The following is a 15,635-nucleotide window of genomic DNA, read 5'->3' as shown; positions in this document are numbered from 1 at the left end:
CGTATTTTGACTGACTTGTTAATTGTTAGGCCTTTGTTTTTATAACATTTTGTGGTATTTTGGCTGACTTGTTAATTGTTAGGCCTTTGTTTTTATAACATTTTGTCGTATTTTGGCTGACTTGATAATTGTTAGGCCTTTGTTTTTATAACATTTTGTCGTATTTTGACTGACTTGTTAATTGTTAGGCCTTTGTTTTTATAACATTTGGTCGTATTTTGGCTGACTTGTTAATTGTTAGGCCTTTGTTTTTATAACATTTGGTCGTATTTTGGCTGACTTGATAATTGTTAGGCCTTTGTTTTTATAACATTTGGTCGTATTTTGGCTGACTTGATGATTGTTAGGCCTTTGTTTTTATAACATTTTGTCGTATTTTGGCTGACTTGTTAATTGTTAGGCCTTTGTTTTTATAACATTTTGTCGTATTTTGACTGACTTGTTAATTGTTAGGCCTTTGTTTTTATAACATTTTGTGGTATTTTGGCTGACTTGTTAATTGTTAGGCCTTTGTTTTTATAACATTTTGTGGTATTTTGGCTGACTTGTTAATTGTTAGGCCTTTTTTTTTTTTTATAACATTTTGTGGTATTTTGGCTGACTTGTTAATTGTTAAGCCTTTGTTTTTATAACATTTGGTCGTATTTTGGCTGACTTGATAATTGTTAAGCCTTTGTTTTTATAACATTTGGTCGTATTTTGGCTGACTTGTTAATTGTTAGGCCTTTGTTTTTATAACATTTGGTCGTATTTTGACTGACTTGTTAATTGTTAGGCCTTTGTTTTTATAACATTTTGTGGTATTTTGGCTGACTTGTTAATTGTTAGGCCTTTGTTTTTATAACATTTTGTCGTATTTTGGCTGACTTGATAATTGTTAGGCCTTTGTTTTTATAACATTTGGTCGTATTTTGGCTGACTTGTTAATTGTTAGGCCTTTGTTTTTATAACATTTGGTCGTATTTTGGCTGACTTGATAATTGTTAAGCCTTTGTTTTTATAACATTTGGTCGTATTTTGGCTGACTTGATAATTGTTAGGCCTTTGTTTTTATAACATTTGGTCGTATTTTGGCTGACTTGTTAATTGTTAGGCCTTTGTTTTTATAACATTTTGTCGTATTTTGACTGACTTGTTAATTGTTAGGCCTTTGTTTTTATAACATTTTGTGGTATTTTGGCTGACTTGTTAATTGTTAGGCCTTTGTTTTTATACTAAATTTCACTAAGGATTACTCCCTCTTCCTGTTCAGAACAGGGCTCGTCATTAATCTTGTCCGCTTGTCCGGTACCAGTGAAAAAAAAATACGGACAAGTGAATATTGCTGGGCACTTGTCCGATTGGACAAGTGCATTTTTCTGTAAGTCTCTAAATATTTGAAAGAACGACTGTTGAAAATTTACAGGTACTTTAAGATGGAAACAGTACATAAAAAACGAACTTCGATCCCGATATAGATTGCTATGTAATTGTGTACACTTGATCGGGATCGAAGTTCACTAATTGCATACTACTGCAAAGGCATGGAACTGACGAAGTTTGGATTCTGTTTTATGTTGACAGCATTTATGTTGTCAGGACAGAAAGTCTAGATAAAATTTTGTTTCATGTGTTTGTTGTATTTATAAATAGCATCATGCACGTGTAATGGACTTTATTTTTAGTTTTTCAGTTAACAGTATTAGATCTTTATTGAAAATTTTTCGGACAAGTGAAGTTAAAGTTCGGACAAGTAAATGTCTTGGTCACTTGTCCGAATGGACAAGTAGGGAAAAAAGTTACTGTCGAGCCCTGTCAGAACATAGAGCTAACAGTGGGTTTCACCGGTCGACAGGGGCACCTGATCCCACTTCTGGAGTTTCCAGGGAAGTCTGCGTTTTATGCCCAGTTCACAAATTTGTATTGTTTGTAGATTTTTTTGAATGCGTTATCTTCATCTATTGTTTTTCAAAAACTACATATATGTATGATCCAGTTGATCGAAGGTATTTCGAAAACAAAATTTAAATGCAATTTATTGTTATAAGCTCCATTTATTGTTATAAGCTCCATTTATTGTTATAAGCTCCATTTACTGTTATAAGCTCCATGTTATAAGCTCCATTTATTGTTATAAGCTACATTTATTGTTATAAGCTCCATTTCTTGTTATAAGCTCCATTTATTGTTATAAGCTACATTTATTAATTTCTGTTGTGGTTAAAGTGTTGGTCCCACTGAAGATAACCGACCATTTACCGTTTGGATCGATTCCTATTCTAGAGTGTTAAGGCATTTTTAATTTCTTGTTTAACATACTGTGGGCCCATGGGCCACAATGCTCAAAATAGTAACCTTCATCCTGCTTCTGCTTGAGAAAACTTTTAATCTATAATTTTGCGGTCGCATGATTACCTTCTGTAAAACTGACAATCAGAAAAACACAAACACAGGACAGTTTTGTACGCATAGACCTGGATCACTATTAAAATAATTTTGTTCTCAAATTGAATGAGATTTATAGCGCTCTCAAATGACACTTATAAGTATTAATGACATTCATAAACTTTCAAATTTTTATCAAAGTATATACAAAGTATATGTAAAACGTATTATCCTTGAGTGTTCAATGATACAGTAGAAATCGTATGGTATAAATATACATGTATATTTCGAGCATATAGAGAAATTAATGTAACATTAAGATTATTTTATAAATCAATGTGATTCAATAAATTAATGATAATGTATATACAGTGTTCCCTCCCTTGTCCTCAACCTTTCCAGTCAGGAATAATTCCGAGTTTTCTCAGATTTACGAAGCCACTCTTCCTGGAGGTTCTGTAGTTGAATATTTTTCGCCCTCGGGGTGTCAACGAGGCAGGGTTCGTTAATGCTGGGGACCCGTTTGTGTAGGTCCCTCGAGGGGTGATAGGAGGGAGAGGAGAGGGTCTAGAGTTTCCATTAGATCCGACAGTTCTATCCGATAGGGGGCGTGATGCTGTGCTAGGTTTACGTGAGTGTGTGTCGCTGATATTATTTGAGGTTGGAGGCGGCCCATGTCCGTTTGTTTTTGGAGAAGAGCTTTGGTCGAATTGAACGTGGCCATTTTGTTTGGAGGTATTGTCAAACTGATTGAGGTTTTCTTCTGTCAGAGGTAACACGTCTGTACTGTTTAATTCAGAATTCTCGCTCTCAGCTATAGTCTCGAGTTCCTGCACCTCGTCTGGTGCGAAATTCTTTCCTCCTAAAGATACAGCAGTGGTCTCTACCTCCGTTAGCTGACGGGTGTCCTGTAATAAATACATTCATGAGAGATATTTTGGGTTTTAAAGGTTTGTTTATTGATTTGTAAAGAATTCTAAATCCTCAGATGCAAAGATGAAGATTAATCGTGAAACGGCCAAATAAACTTGCAGATGTTTGAAAATTTACATAAACAATAGTGAAATCGTGCAAAATGTGAAGAGCTTTTTAAGGTCTGGACTAAAGAGACGATACAAATAAAATACATGTATTGCCATGTGAACAATCTCTTTTTGTGTTAAGTGTACATAATAAAAATATGACGCAGTTTTTGAAATGTCAGAAAATGTGACGTCAAACTGTGACAAGACCTCCAATGGCAGTGCAAAGAGTTGACAATCACTCAGAGCGGCCGACCTGATTCCTAGACTATATGCAGAATGTCATATTTCTGTAATTTGTGTATCCTAGACTACCAGCAGAATTTCTTATTTCTGTTATTTGCTCTTTCACCTATAAATGACGTCATTTGATCATTATGTTTTGTGCACGTGATCCAAAATAACCATGAACAAGATTCCAAATGGTATCTCGCCAATATGACTCCATGAAAGTTTGAAATAGTACATACTTGGAATTTTGGGAGAAAATAGGATTATCTGTGTTTAGACCATAGTTCGAACTCAAATTTGTTAATTTAATACTGGTCTTGACAGGACATAAGCAACTATGTCTCTGATCATAAGATTTAGCGAGATATCACCTCCCTTTTAATGAATTCTACAGAATAAGTAAAATGTATTATTAAATGAGTGTTACCCAATAATGGAATGCAGCGGCAGTTGGACTGACGTCATAAATCTGTTTTTCAGTGAATGGATCTATTAAGTCTCTGCCATCAAGTGCGACATCTAGCGGCACGTCACGTGGGTCAAAATCAGCCATTTTGAATTTTATAGAATCTTTTCCGGTGCGGCTTATTATTGCTCTGCATTTTGCCCATGTCTGAAAATAAGAGGCATGCATTTGATTTAATTAATAGTAATACTTGCATTATTTATTGATATGACACAGATATATTACATTGATGTGTTGTCTACACTTACGTCTATTTCCCATGGTGGGTGTCCAAGCAGTAGGAGCGTACACGACATCACTTCATAGACCCCCGCCGGGGGATTAGCGTAACGCTTCAGTTCCGTCAGAGCCTTTGAGTCTTTCATCATCACTTCCTTCCGCAGGCTCTTTAGGTTGTTTAGTCTGTCCAGCAGGCGGCTAGCCAGCACAATCTCGGAATCCAGGATATTGTTGAAGTTGTTGGCGCGTGCTCTATTTAACATGCGCTCAAGTGTGGGAATGTGCCTTTTTTCGTATGCACCCAGTAAATCTACAAAGTGGCATTGGTATACAGCACCAACCAGACCCAACCTTACAAAACGCAATCCCGGGACTGCTAGGCTTGCTTTCTAGAGCAGTCCCACAGCGGCCCAGAGCAGTCCCAAGCATTCCCAGAGCATCCACATTTTTAGAATGAAAAAGGTAAATACATGTATAACCGTGATCGATTTCAAGAAAATCCACATTTACAAATCTGTGAACAGGGAACAGACCCCGGAAATTCCAAAGGTGGGATCAGGTGCCTAGTAGTTCGAGGGACAAGAACCGCTTTCTCTGGGACTGCTCTCTCTGGGACTGCTTTCTCTGGGACTGCTTTGGTGTAAGGTTGTGTCTGGTTGGTAACGTATCACACGAAACACACTGTAGTTATGTAAGAAGCCAAACGATCAAATCCGTAGTATATTTTCATATATAGTCACTGACTTGGTAGTAATAAATATCTAACATTTATACTTAACAAATCTTACAGAAAAATAAAAGACTTAAGAAAATAATTGAGACAAAAAGGAGGCCCTAGGCCCCTGGGTCACATCGCTTATTTGATTCAATGGCTGTTCTTTAAAAGAAGATATTTATTGTCCCCCAATTTCGCAAAAGCGAGGGGAAATTAAATCTCATTCGTCTGTCTGTCAGTCTGTCTGTCACAAAAAACTTTAACCTTGGTCATAACTTTTGAATGAGAAGAGATAGGGCTTTCATATTTTACATGTACATTAGCTGTGGTAAGCCCTTTCCAAATATACTATGATTTTTGACCCCGTGACCTTGAAGTTTGACCTACTTTTCAAAAACTTTAACATTACTTTAAATTGGTCATAAATTTTGAATGAGAAAAGATAGGGCTTTAATATTACATATGTATTTTACCTGTGACAAGACCTTTCCAAGTATACAATGATTTCTGACCTCGTGACCTTGACTTTTAAGTTTGACCTTCTTTTCAAAAATTTTATCTTCGCTTATAACTTTGGATTGAGAAGTGATATGGCTTTCATGTGTATTACCTGTGACAAGACCTTTCTAAAAGTACTTTGGTTTTTGACCCCGTGACCTTGGAGTTTGACCTACTTTTCGAAATTTTTATCTTTGCTAATAACTTTTGATTGAGAATAGACAGGGCTTTCATATTTGACATGTGCATTGCCAGTGAGAAGGTGTTTCTAAATATGCTATGAGTTTTGACCCCTTGACCTTTGTGTTTGACCTAATTTTCAACAAAATTAACTTTGGTGATTACTTTTGAATTACATATGATATGCCTTTCATATTTGACAAGTGGATTTCCTGTGTCAAAATGTTTCCGAATATGCTATGATATCTGGCCCCGTGACCTTGACATTCAAGTTTGACCTATTTTTCAAACATTTCATCAGTGTTGCTAACTTTTGAAGGAGCAAAGATAGGGCGTTCCTATTTGACACGTGCATAACCTGTGACAAGCATTTCCAAATGTACTTTGATTCTTAATCCCATGATCTTAAAGTTTGACCTACTTTTCAAAAAGTTTAACATTGCTAATAACTTTTGATTGGGAGAAGATATGGCACTTACAATTGACATGTGCATTACCTGTTTCAAGACCATTCCTATTGTATACTCTGCCTTTTGATATTTTTTTTTTCACATATGCATTACTTATGACAAGACCTTTCGGATTTTATTATGATATTTGACCTCATGACTTTGATCTTGTAGTTTTGTGAAGCTACTGTCTTTGCCATAACTGTTATTAATTCAATAATTTATATCTTTTTTGTATAATGCACAGACAAGACAGGACACACAATCAAGACAGTTACAATATGCCATAAATAATGGCATCCCATCCACTAAGACACCGAAAGCGGGGGACCACAATTCTTTGAATTTGCTTGTTGCTTTTTATTTATATGAAAAGGTTTGACCCACTTTAGTCCCAAGGGGAGATAACTGAACCGAACTTAAATATTATAAGCATGGGGATGCTTCAATATCAATATGAATATTATGGTCTTGCTATTTCGGATTTTTTTTATAAACGTCATTACCTCTATTTTCCCATGTAAAACTTGTGTTAAACTTCTATCCTTTATTATAGTCAAACCCTGCCTCCGAGAGCCATGATTGAACTTTACATCTGCGCTACCCGAGGATGCTTGGATATTTATTTTAGTTCTGCTTTTCTTGAAACATTTCAATTGTTAAATATTTTCAATGGAAAACTTAAATTTTTATCATGGTTCTTACCTACCCCGGGGCTCATGATATGAACAAATTTTAATCTGCACTACCTGAGATCCTTGCATATTTACTAGAAAATCAAAGAATCTCTGTTCTCGAGGAGGAGGAGATTCTGAAAGGTTTTTCTCCTGCCCAAGGCATTCTAAATTAAAACTATTACGAAATATTCTATTCTCACTCTTCACCAAATAGCCATTGAATCTGCACAACTTTAGGGTGTTTGGATATTAATGTCTGTAATCAGGTCTTGCTTTCTTGAGAAGAGTACAAGTATTCTAAAAGTCTGCTGGCCACACCCAATACCGGTGAGGGCCATGATTTTTACACTTCCTCAGGAACTTTTTAACAAGTCTAATCCTTTATAGACGTGTGATTCTTGAGATTTTTAAATGCCCTCATCGTATTTCTCCATTTGCTTTGTTATCTCCCCTTATAAGGGACATGGCCTTTCATCTGAACAAAATTAAAACCTCCTAGCAAAAGAATACGATATGGCAAGTTTGGTTAACTTGATTCACTTGTTTCGAAGAAATCATAAATTAGGAGGGAAAAAGATAATTTGAAAGATAGATGGATATACGAACTTAGATTAGGAAAGCTCACTTCAGTCTTGAGCAAAGGTGAGCTATATACGAAAACCATGACAAAACAAACAGGATAACTAAAAAGCAAAATAAATTATAGAAATTTAAATCAAACTTTAAAACAATACAACAAGCTACATATTTTATTAAAATTTGTGATAGATTTATTGTATATTAGAGTTGGATTAAACTATTTCTTAAAGTTATTGATAAAGTCTTATAATGATTTCTACAAAGATGAGTTCTTATGGAACAGTCACACAGAGAAAATACATACTTTGTTAATGTTAAAGTCTGCTTCAAATATGGATTTAGTGCAAATAATGATTTTTTCACCTATTGAAAAACAACAACGAGAAAAATGACTTATTATATCATATTAACAGGAGAACAGTGGATTATACAGTGTTGTGCTTTAAATCTATGTACATTCACAAACAATGAAAGAGTTGTTAAAGAAAAAAGTACACAGTTGGACAGGTATATCACATCAACTAAACCACGTGCTACAGAGATTGTTAGTGGTCACTTGTGTAGTTCATTCCCTTGGCTACCTTTTCTGACAGATAGTGTCTTCAGTGTCTGCTCAGCTTTCTCCAGTAGGCGGTCCTGACTGTTGTTACTAACGTTACCAGCATATACAATCATCGCATTCTCGATCCTCCCAACACTTTGGGATTCGATGGCGTCTTCCAGATTCTGGGTAACTTCTTCCTTCTTTTTCGCTATAAAAATATATCAAGGTTGCCACAAAAATTAAAGCTTCTAAAAGAAAATCGCTTTTTATTTGAAACAGTCTTTTAAATAGTACATCACTTTTTTTTGACTTACTTCGTGCCTTGAAGTGTGCATCCGGGTCAAAGGCCGGCTGTTCCGGTTGGTTGGCCTCTGCTGAGTTAATGTCCAGCCGACGAATCTTATATTTGGCGATATAGCTGATGGAAGAGTCACAGTTTTGTTTCATGACGTCAAATTTATATTCACCCACGGAAGCAAGCGGTACGTTGAACCAATTACTTCCATCTTTGCGAAGGGGAACCACGTTTGTCGTGTTCGTTGGTGTTTCTTTTGGAGTCAAAATGGCGACAATATTGACGGTGTCATCAGGTGCAGGTACATAAAGCTCGACTTCTTTAGTACGGAATGTTTTGGTGATCAGTCGTGGTGTATTTGTGTTTGATTTATTGCTAACAGGCGCGTCTGACAGGTCAATGACTGTTGATTTGTTGGACAACGAACCTCTCGATTTGGTTCTGTCAGACTTGTTTCCGACGGGCTTCTTTGGTTTTCCGGTGGATAAAATTAAAAATGCATACAGAACATTGACACCAGATTGTTGTTTCTCGTAAATATTGAGTGAGTACTCTCCTGCAACAGGTAGATCCAAATCGTACGTGTGAATTTGACCTTCCTGTGATGCGTTGGCCACCATAGTGTTCCTTCCCTCTTCGTTCGTGCAGTCTACTTCGTGCATGATTTTGGTCTCTTCATCAGCCGCTATCTCTACTACTGTTTTGCCTTTTTTCGCTCTTATAATGTTTTCCGCGAACACAGCACGAACACCAAGATTTTCCGCACTCTCGGTAGGTCCTATGACACCGTTCTCAATGTGCGGGTAGGGATTATCAATCTCCTCCTTACCATTGTTTTTTATAATGTAATTTAATACATTTTCAACACTAGTTCCCTTTTTAGGGTTGCGAGCGTTTATTTTCATGATGTAATGTCCAGCTTTTGGAAGTCTTGTGTTAATGATGTAATGGCCGTCTTCCCACCTTATTATGGCGTACTTTACAATTGCAGCATCATCAACAACTCCGGACCTTAGTTCCATCGTCAAGTTGGACTCCTTTTGAGCTTGAATTTTTATCTCCAAAATGCCATCGTCTGTAATTATTTTGGACCTTTTATGAGTTACTGGCTTTATTCCACTTTTAAGAGTCTTCATGTTTGGACCCCAACCTATTTCCGGATTATCCGGAAGCGGAAGGGGTTTCCTTTCCGGAACAGGCGCTCGAATGCAGTATGTGCACATTAGATCAAATTCTTGCAATTCCTTGTGATTAGCATCTTTTCCATAGATTTCAAAGTTGAAGGTTCCACAAACTGGCACGTCAAAGTCAAAGAACAGGTTTGTACCTGTCTGATTCATCTTCACACAGTTATTTAGCATAACATCAATGTCCTTGTCGTCATCCATCGATCCTTTAGATCGATAAAACGCGAATTTAAACCGCAGAAACTTACTCCGCTTGGGAGGAAGATCTAACTCAATGTGTCCGATACCTTGTTTCAGAAACACGTTTACTCGCCTATTCTTTTTGGCAGGAAAGTCCACTTCAAGTTCATGCATTCTCTCTCGTACATACACAAGTTTTTCAAATTCCGATTCCTTAATTGGATGTGGCAGAAGCTGCCATTTCTCGTCATCCGGAAGATGTGTCCATATTAGGTGATACGGCTCAGTGAAAAAGTAACACTCGTCCACCGGCTCTCTGTGTTCTAACTTGGTCTTTTTGTCCACTTTTGTCTTAGCGTATTTCTTGATTTGAATTTCCCCAGGGGTGTCCCCGCTGTTGATTTCCACACATGTTGTTGCCCAGTACACATCAAGGAGGCGCCATTCGTCTCTAACGTAGACAGCGTTCCATTGAGCTTTGATGGCTTTTTTGTTAAGAGGTTCCCCGAGTTTGTACGCGGAACTTTTGGTGACACCGTCAACAATAACACAAGGCACGTCCACCATTCTTAAAATAAATATTGGTAATACTGATGATTTTTTTAAACACAGTTATATACAATCAGTTGCATAATAGAATGAAAGCTTTTCAAAGAATAAATAATAGCTGAACTTCGGTATCTCGACCGTTCACGGTAGCTCAGTCGGTAGAGCGCTCGCTCCGTGATCGGGAGGTCGTGAGTTCGAATCTCGGCCGCGACAGACCTAAGTCGATAAAAAATAGGTAGCAACTGTTCCTTCGCCATGCGCTCGGCACTTTGAAGTGAAAGTTGCGGGTCCTTCGGATGAGACCTTAAAAACCGAGGCCCCGTGTCACGGCATGCGTTGGCACGATAAAGATCCCTCACTGCTCAATGGCCCTGAGTGCCGAGTAAAGGTCAAAATTTGAAGCCCTTCACCGGTATATGGTGACGTCTCTATATGAGTGAAAAATTCTCGATTGGGACGTAAAACAATATACAATCAATCAATCAATCGGTATCTCGAACAGGGATAACTCGAATACCATGGATATGTGATTTGGAAGTCCCATGCATTTTTTCTTAAAATATGTTACCCTCAAAATCTCGAGCCCCCAGATATCTCAGAAAAATGTGTCGGTTCTGTCGAGTTCGATTAACGAGGTTTAACTGTATTTTGAAATTCTTTGGAATTATGCTTGGTTTCTACTTACTGGCACAGTATGTAGAATAAGTTGGCGTGGTTGCCGATGTTACAGTTGATCTTGCTGAGATACTCCAGGACAGTGTTCGCGGGCGGATTGGGACCAATCTGCATTTTCTTTAGGTTGTATGACGTAATCCAGCGGAACACTGATCTGACCTTGACAAGGTCATCCTGCCAGGCGCCCTCGTCTGTTAAATAGTCCGCCAGCTCCACAAAGGAAGTGTACAACAGGTAGTGAGGGGCCTGTGGGTTACAAATGTTACGAGTATACGTAACGTGTTTTATTATTTTCTTAATTTTCCTTTTTTTAAACAGTTTTTTCAGACATTAACCTTACCATATTAAATACCAAGTTGAACATTTGTATTCAGAAAAGAATATTTTTGTTAATTATGAAATTTAAAAACAAAATAGCTTTTAAAGTTGCTATAATACTTAAACATGTCAATTTAATTAATTGCATTTTCTTTTCTTCGTTTTCCGCTCTTTTTTAAGATTAAATGCATGTACATGTGTCTTGTACAATTATGTAAATTAAATCAACGGCAAACCTGAGCATTTCAATAAAAAATATTCTCATAGTATCACAAATGAAAGGTAGTAATAGTGTGAAGACAACACATTTTTAACTCCTCCAAGGTACACACATTCTAAAACTCCGGACTTGTTCAACTTAACAGGCAGTGGTGAGCCTGTTGAGTACAGATATGTACCTAGTCTATCCACGGAGGCTTGTCACGAAATATTTACTGTCTATGAATATAGTTACCCTGGGGCCTATTAAAAAATACAGAAGGGAGGAATCTCGCAGTAGAAATCCTTACCGTGACCATCAATTTTGATGGATTTGTTTTATTTCTATTTACTCAATCTCGCTCACCTGAGATACTTTGGCCCTATTATCAGAATACTTAAAAAAAAAACACTTTCCATCTTTACTCACTTGAAAAAATCCTTACTCCATATTGTAGTCAACCCAATCACAAAGAATCATGACATTACCTAATTTTCAGTAAATCTAAACATCCTTTATTTGCTTTAATGTCACTATAACGTGGCCTTGCTGCTCTGCAGCAGAAGTAAATCCTACCCCCTGGAACAATGATTTGAACAAACTTGAATCTACTCTGTCAGGAAGCTTTCATAAAAGTTCCATCTTTCCGGGTTCTTGAAAAGAAGATTTTTTTTTCTTATATATGACATGTTAAACTTGGATCTCTTACTGCGACCCCGCCCTACCTCGGGGGCGTTGGTCTTGACACTATGTCAGGAAGCTGTCGCAAAAGATTCATCTTTTCTGGCCCAATGGTTCTTGAGAAGAAGTGTTTTCAATGACCCTACCGAATTTTCACTATTTCTTAATTATCTCCCCCTTTCAAGAAGGTGTAGCCCTTCACTTAACAAACTTGTATTTTCTTTTAGGCAAGGATGATTTGTGGCACGTTTGGCCGAAATTGGTTTACTGGTTCTGGACAAGAAGTCGAAAAAGTGACAGACGACACATGACAGAGACACGCTTAGAGGCTCTAGATAAAAAAGCTCGCTTGAGCCTCAAAATCGGTGGTAGTTAATTTCCTGTTCTTGGATACTCCCCTTTAGTATTTTTATAAGGTATCTATATATATTTCGTGATAAGCCCCTGTGGTCTATCAGGCACCGTCATCCTCCGACGATAGAAGACGCATAATACAGAGCGAAGATGAGAAACTGTTTATCGTTGTAAGTCATTTTCTATATATGGTCTCTTGTACTGAGAACAGTTCCGGCTGTAATAAGGTGACGTTGCAAATGTGTTTTACAACTAGGAGTTGAATATGTAAAATTTTTGTTAATGAACCTAGTTAACTGCCAACTCTTGAAACGGGGTTGAAATTATCAGTTTGCATGAAAACAAATTAAGGGACCTCTAAACACTATTCACTTCCAATTCAATGGTATTTTATTCAGTTTGAGTGATCTGTTCTTTGTTGAAAAATAGAATAAGCGGGAATTTTACATTATGTTACAGAAAAATAGGGTCATTGAAAATATAATTTGCATGTATTTTTCCAATGTTATTAAACAGTGATATTTATTCACTGAACTTTATGGTCTTTTTAAAACATTTTTCCTGTAGAAATATGGTAGGTACCCGATGTTGAAAGAGAACTGGATAAACTCAATATGTACACCTTTACATGATATAGCTTTCTCAAAGTCCAAAAAACATCTTTGATTAGTGTTTGAAGCTTTCTTAAATGCAAAAAAGAATATCCATTTATACGTAGATTTATGTTTTTATTTATCAGAACTGCATGTCCCAATGATTGTCATTATTGTCAATTATCGTCATTGCTTCATAAATACTGCACACCTACCATATGCACAGGCATTTCACATTAATATCATGATACATATATCATACAAATATTCATGTTAATCATCAGATATTAATATTAATGTCGATGTAAAATAAGGGAAGTGTGACACTTTCTTTGGTAAAAAAAATTAAATAAAGAAGGTTTTAACACATTTCTCGTTTGATCCAACTCGAGTTGTTTTAAACAAGTTTCTTCTCTACCTTACTTCCGATTTAATCTTGAGAGGCTATACGTAACTGTTCAAAACAAAAATCAAGAATGCTGCTTCTTATGGGCAAATTAATGTATAATTTAATTTTAAAAACGAAAGAAAATATCCGTATAAATAGAACAGTACTTAAACTTTTTTTTTATTATGTGTAATATCAACCAATCGGAATTTACCAAAAGATTTATTGTGGATTTACACAGAGATGTCCGTTCCCAAATTTAAAATTTGTTCCATTGAAATTTGTTTCCGATCATTTATTAGTGATGACATTGTACTCATTGACAATTGAAAATTGTAAATTAGTGAAAGACTGGGAAGATGGTTGGCTATTTGAAAATCTTAGCTTCAACTTGATAAAAGTGCATTTTCAGTTCAACTACCAAAAATTCCTTGACAAAAAAAAATGTTATCAGACGTCCCCCCCCCCCCCCCGGTTTCTACGGCCATGATATATACACGCCTATCCTTGAGATCTTGGCATTATTAAGAAATGTGTCATTTTAAAGCGTCATCTTAATTTCTGAATTGTCTTTGTTTATCTTTTTAATGTTGATTTTCATTATACAATCGTATCAGTTCAACTTTTAAAGAATTCAGGTGTCAGGTCCTCTTCCGTTGGCACACGTGGTGCCGGGTAACAATCACAGTTATACATAAAAATTTAGTTTGCAAAGAATGAGCCCTTTTGAAAAATAAGAACAAGTTCCGCGACAGTCACCTTATTACTTGGTATATTACGTAAGTCGGGGATAATTCTTACTTTGAAAGCGTGATTATCAATATACTTGAAGTCCACATCTGCCAGCAATTCATCTTTGGATGTTGTAGGGACTTCAGTGGAGGGGTTTTGATTACCTTTCCGAGACTTTCGTTGTAATTTCTAATTAATGACAGTTTATGAAAGAATTAATAAAATAAGCAAATAAGTGATTTTGTGTACAATTTACTCCAAATATTATATATTATATAAATACTTAAGTTTCCCCCACCTGACAACTACAGTTGTAAGCTATATTTAACAGAATTTATTTACAATTCTACTTTATAGCTCTTTTGAATGTTTTCAATTTATATTTTCATTGAACTAGTATAATAGAAATATTTATTAAAAAACTATAATCAAAGAAGTGTATTTTACACCGTCTCTGAACACAACATTCTCTATCAGATGTTTGACTTACTTTTTTAGGCTGGGATTTTTTCGGTTGAGGTTTGTCTAATTCCTCATCCATATAATCGTCATCATCATCAATTTGTGAGGCCCCAGACCCCATCCTCACCCTCTGTCCTTATACACTGTCCTTAATGCACGGTAATGAAATCAAGAGCCTCCCAGTTCCTCCGCCGTTAGGCAACAAGGCAGGTGGAGTTAAGGTCAATATTTTAATGATTACACACTATGAAAATACCATCCATAATAGACTTACTTATCTTACATAGCGCTTTATCATTCAAGTCAAACTTGCTATGTTAAGGCCGTTGTTATATTCTGTAAAATTTAAATTTTAAACTAATACAAAGAGTTAGTCGTTTTAAGTCTTTTTTTCTCTGTAGAGTTCAATGTAAATATTGCTTATTAGGTTTAAGGTTTAGAGAAGGATTAATCGCCAAAGAAAGAAATGGGCTAATACTGTCTTAAGATAATCATTGAACAAAAGATTGCATCGAAAGACCGTGCCAGGTTAATCATTAAATAACCATCATTTATAACAGTGTTAGTTGTGTTTTAGGTGTTAGTCGGTAAAATATATTCACCAAGAAGGTCACAGAAATATATTTCATTATCCATTTAATGAATAAATCCACCAAACACCCTCACTTTTAAATATTTCAATATTGAACAAGTCTTTAGTCTGCCTTTATCCATGCCACTTCTATTGAAGCGTTTAAAATAATTATAATTCATTATTTTAAAAGTGCACTATAAATCATATCCCAAATTATATACTTGTAGGTCATAAGAGCAATAGATATTCCTACATGTAGGAGCTCTGTACAGCTTCCCACTAGAAGCTTCAATTATTTTGAAATTTAGACCGTATCCAAAATAAAAGATAGATTCTTTATTACGTTTTTTCTTTATAGATAAATTTAAGAGGTGAATTCTATGCATTTCTTTTGTAAAGGGACAACAGTGGTACCCACTTGAAAACAAATCCTTCAATAATTGATGTGTACTGATGTGTATTAAAAAAGATCTTGATAAATATAGAGATGCAAGGTTTAAGTCT

At 36.0% G+C, this 15,635-nt stretch overlaps 1 protein-coding gene across 1 annotated transcript; it reads right to left on the bottom strand.

Moving 5' to 3' along the window:
• Positions 1–2,753: 2,753 nt before the first annotated feature.
• Positions 2,754–14,678, bottom strand: LOC133174912 (uncharacterized). The gene is made up of 8 exons (XM_061310005.1): positions 14,586–14,678; positions 14,165–14,284; positions 10,841–11,076; positions 8,259–10,174; positions 7,982–8,152; positions 4,332–4,612; positions 4,045–4,230; positions 2,754–3,272 (listed from the first exon to the last, which is right to left on the bottom strand). Exons 1-8 carry the CDS (start codon positions 14,676–14,678, stop codon positions 2,754–2,756), a joined length of 3,522 nt encoding a protein of 1,173 aa, XP_061165989.1.
• Between the last annotated feature and the right edge of the window lie 957 nt (positions 14,679–15,635).

The sequence above is a fragment of the Saccostrea echinata genome, unplaced genomic scaffold (genome assembly GCF_033153115.1).
Source record: "Saccostrea echinata isolate AGI-Se365-2 ecotype Australia unplaced genomic scaffold, CSIRO_AGI_Sech_v1 ptg000060l, whole genome shotgun sequence".
Classification (NCBI taxonomy): domain Eukaryota; kingdom Metazoa; phylum Mollusca; class Bivalvia; order Ostreida; family Ostreidae; genus Saccostrea; species Saccostrea echinata.
This window is presented reverse-complemented; position numbering and strand designations above follow the sequence as displayed.

Excerpts from the sequence above, each read along its gene's own strand:
- LOC133174912 (XM_061310005.1), bottom strand. The coding sequence starts at position 14,678 with ATGGGGTCTGGGGCCTCACAAATTGATGATGATGACGATTATATGGAT. Across the intron at positions 8,153-8,258 it reads TGCACACTTCAAGGCACGAA|CGAAAAAGAAGGAAGAAGTT; the intron begins GTAAGTCAAAAA and ends ATATTTTTATAG. Across the intron at positions 4,613-7,981 it reads GACACTATCTGTCAGAAAAG|ATTTACTGGGTGCATACGAA; the intron begins GTAGCCAAGGGA and ends GCCACTTTGTAG.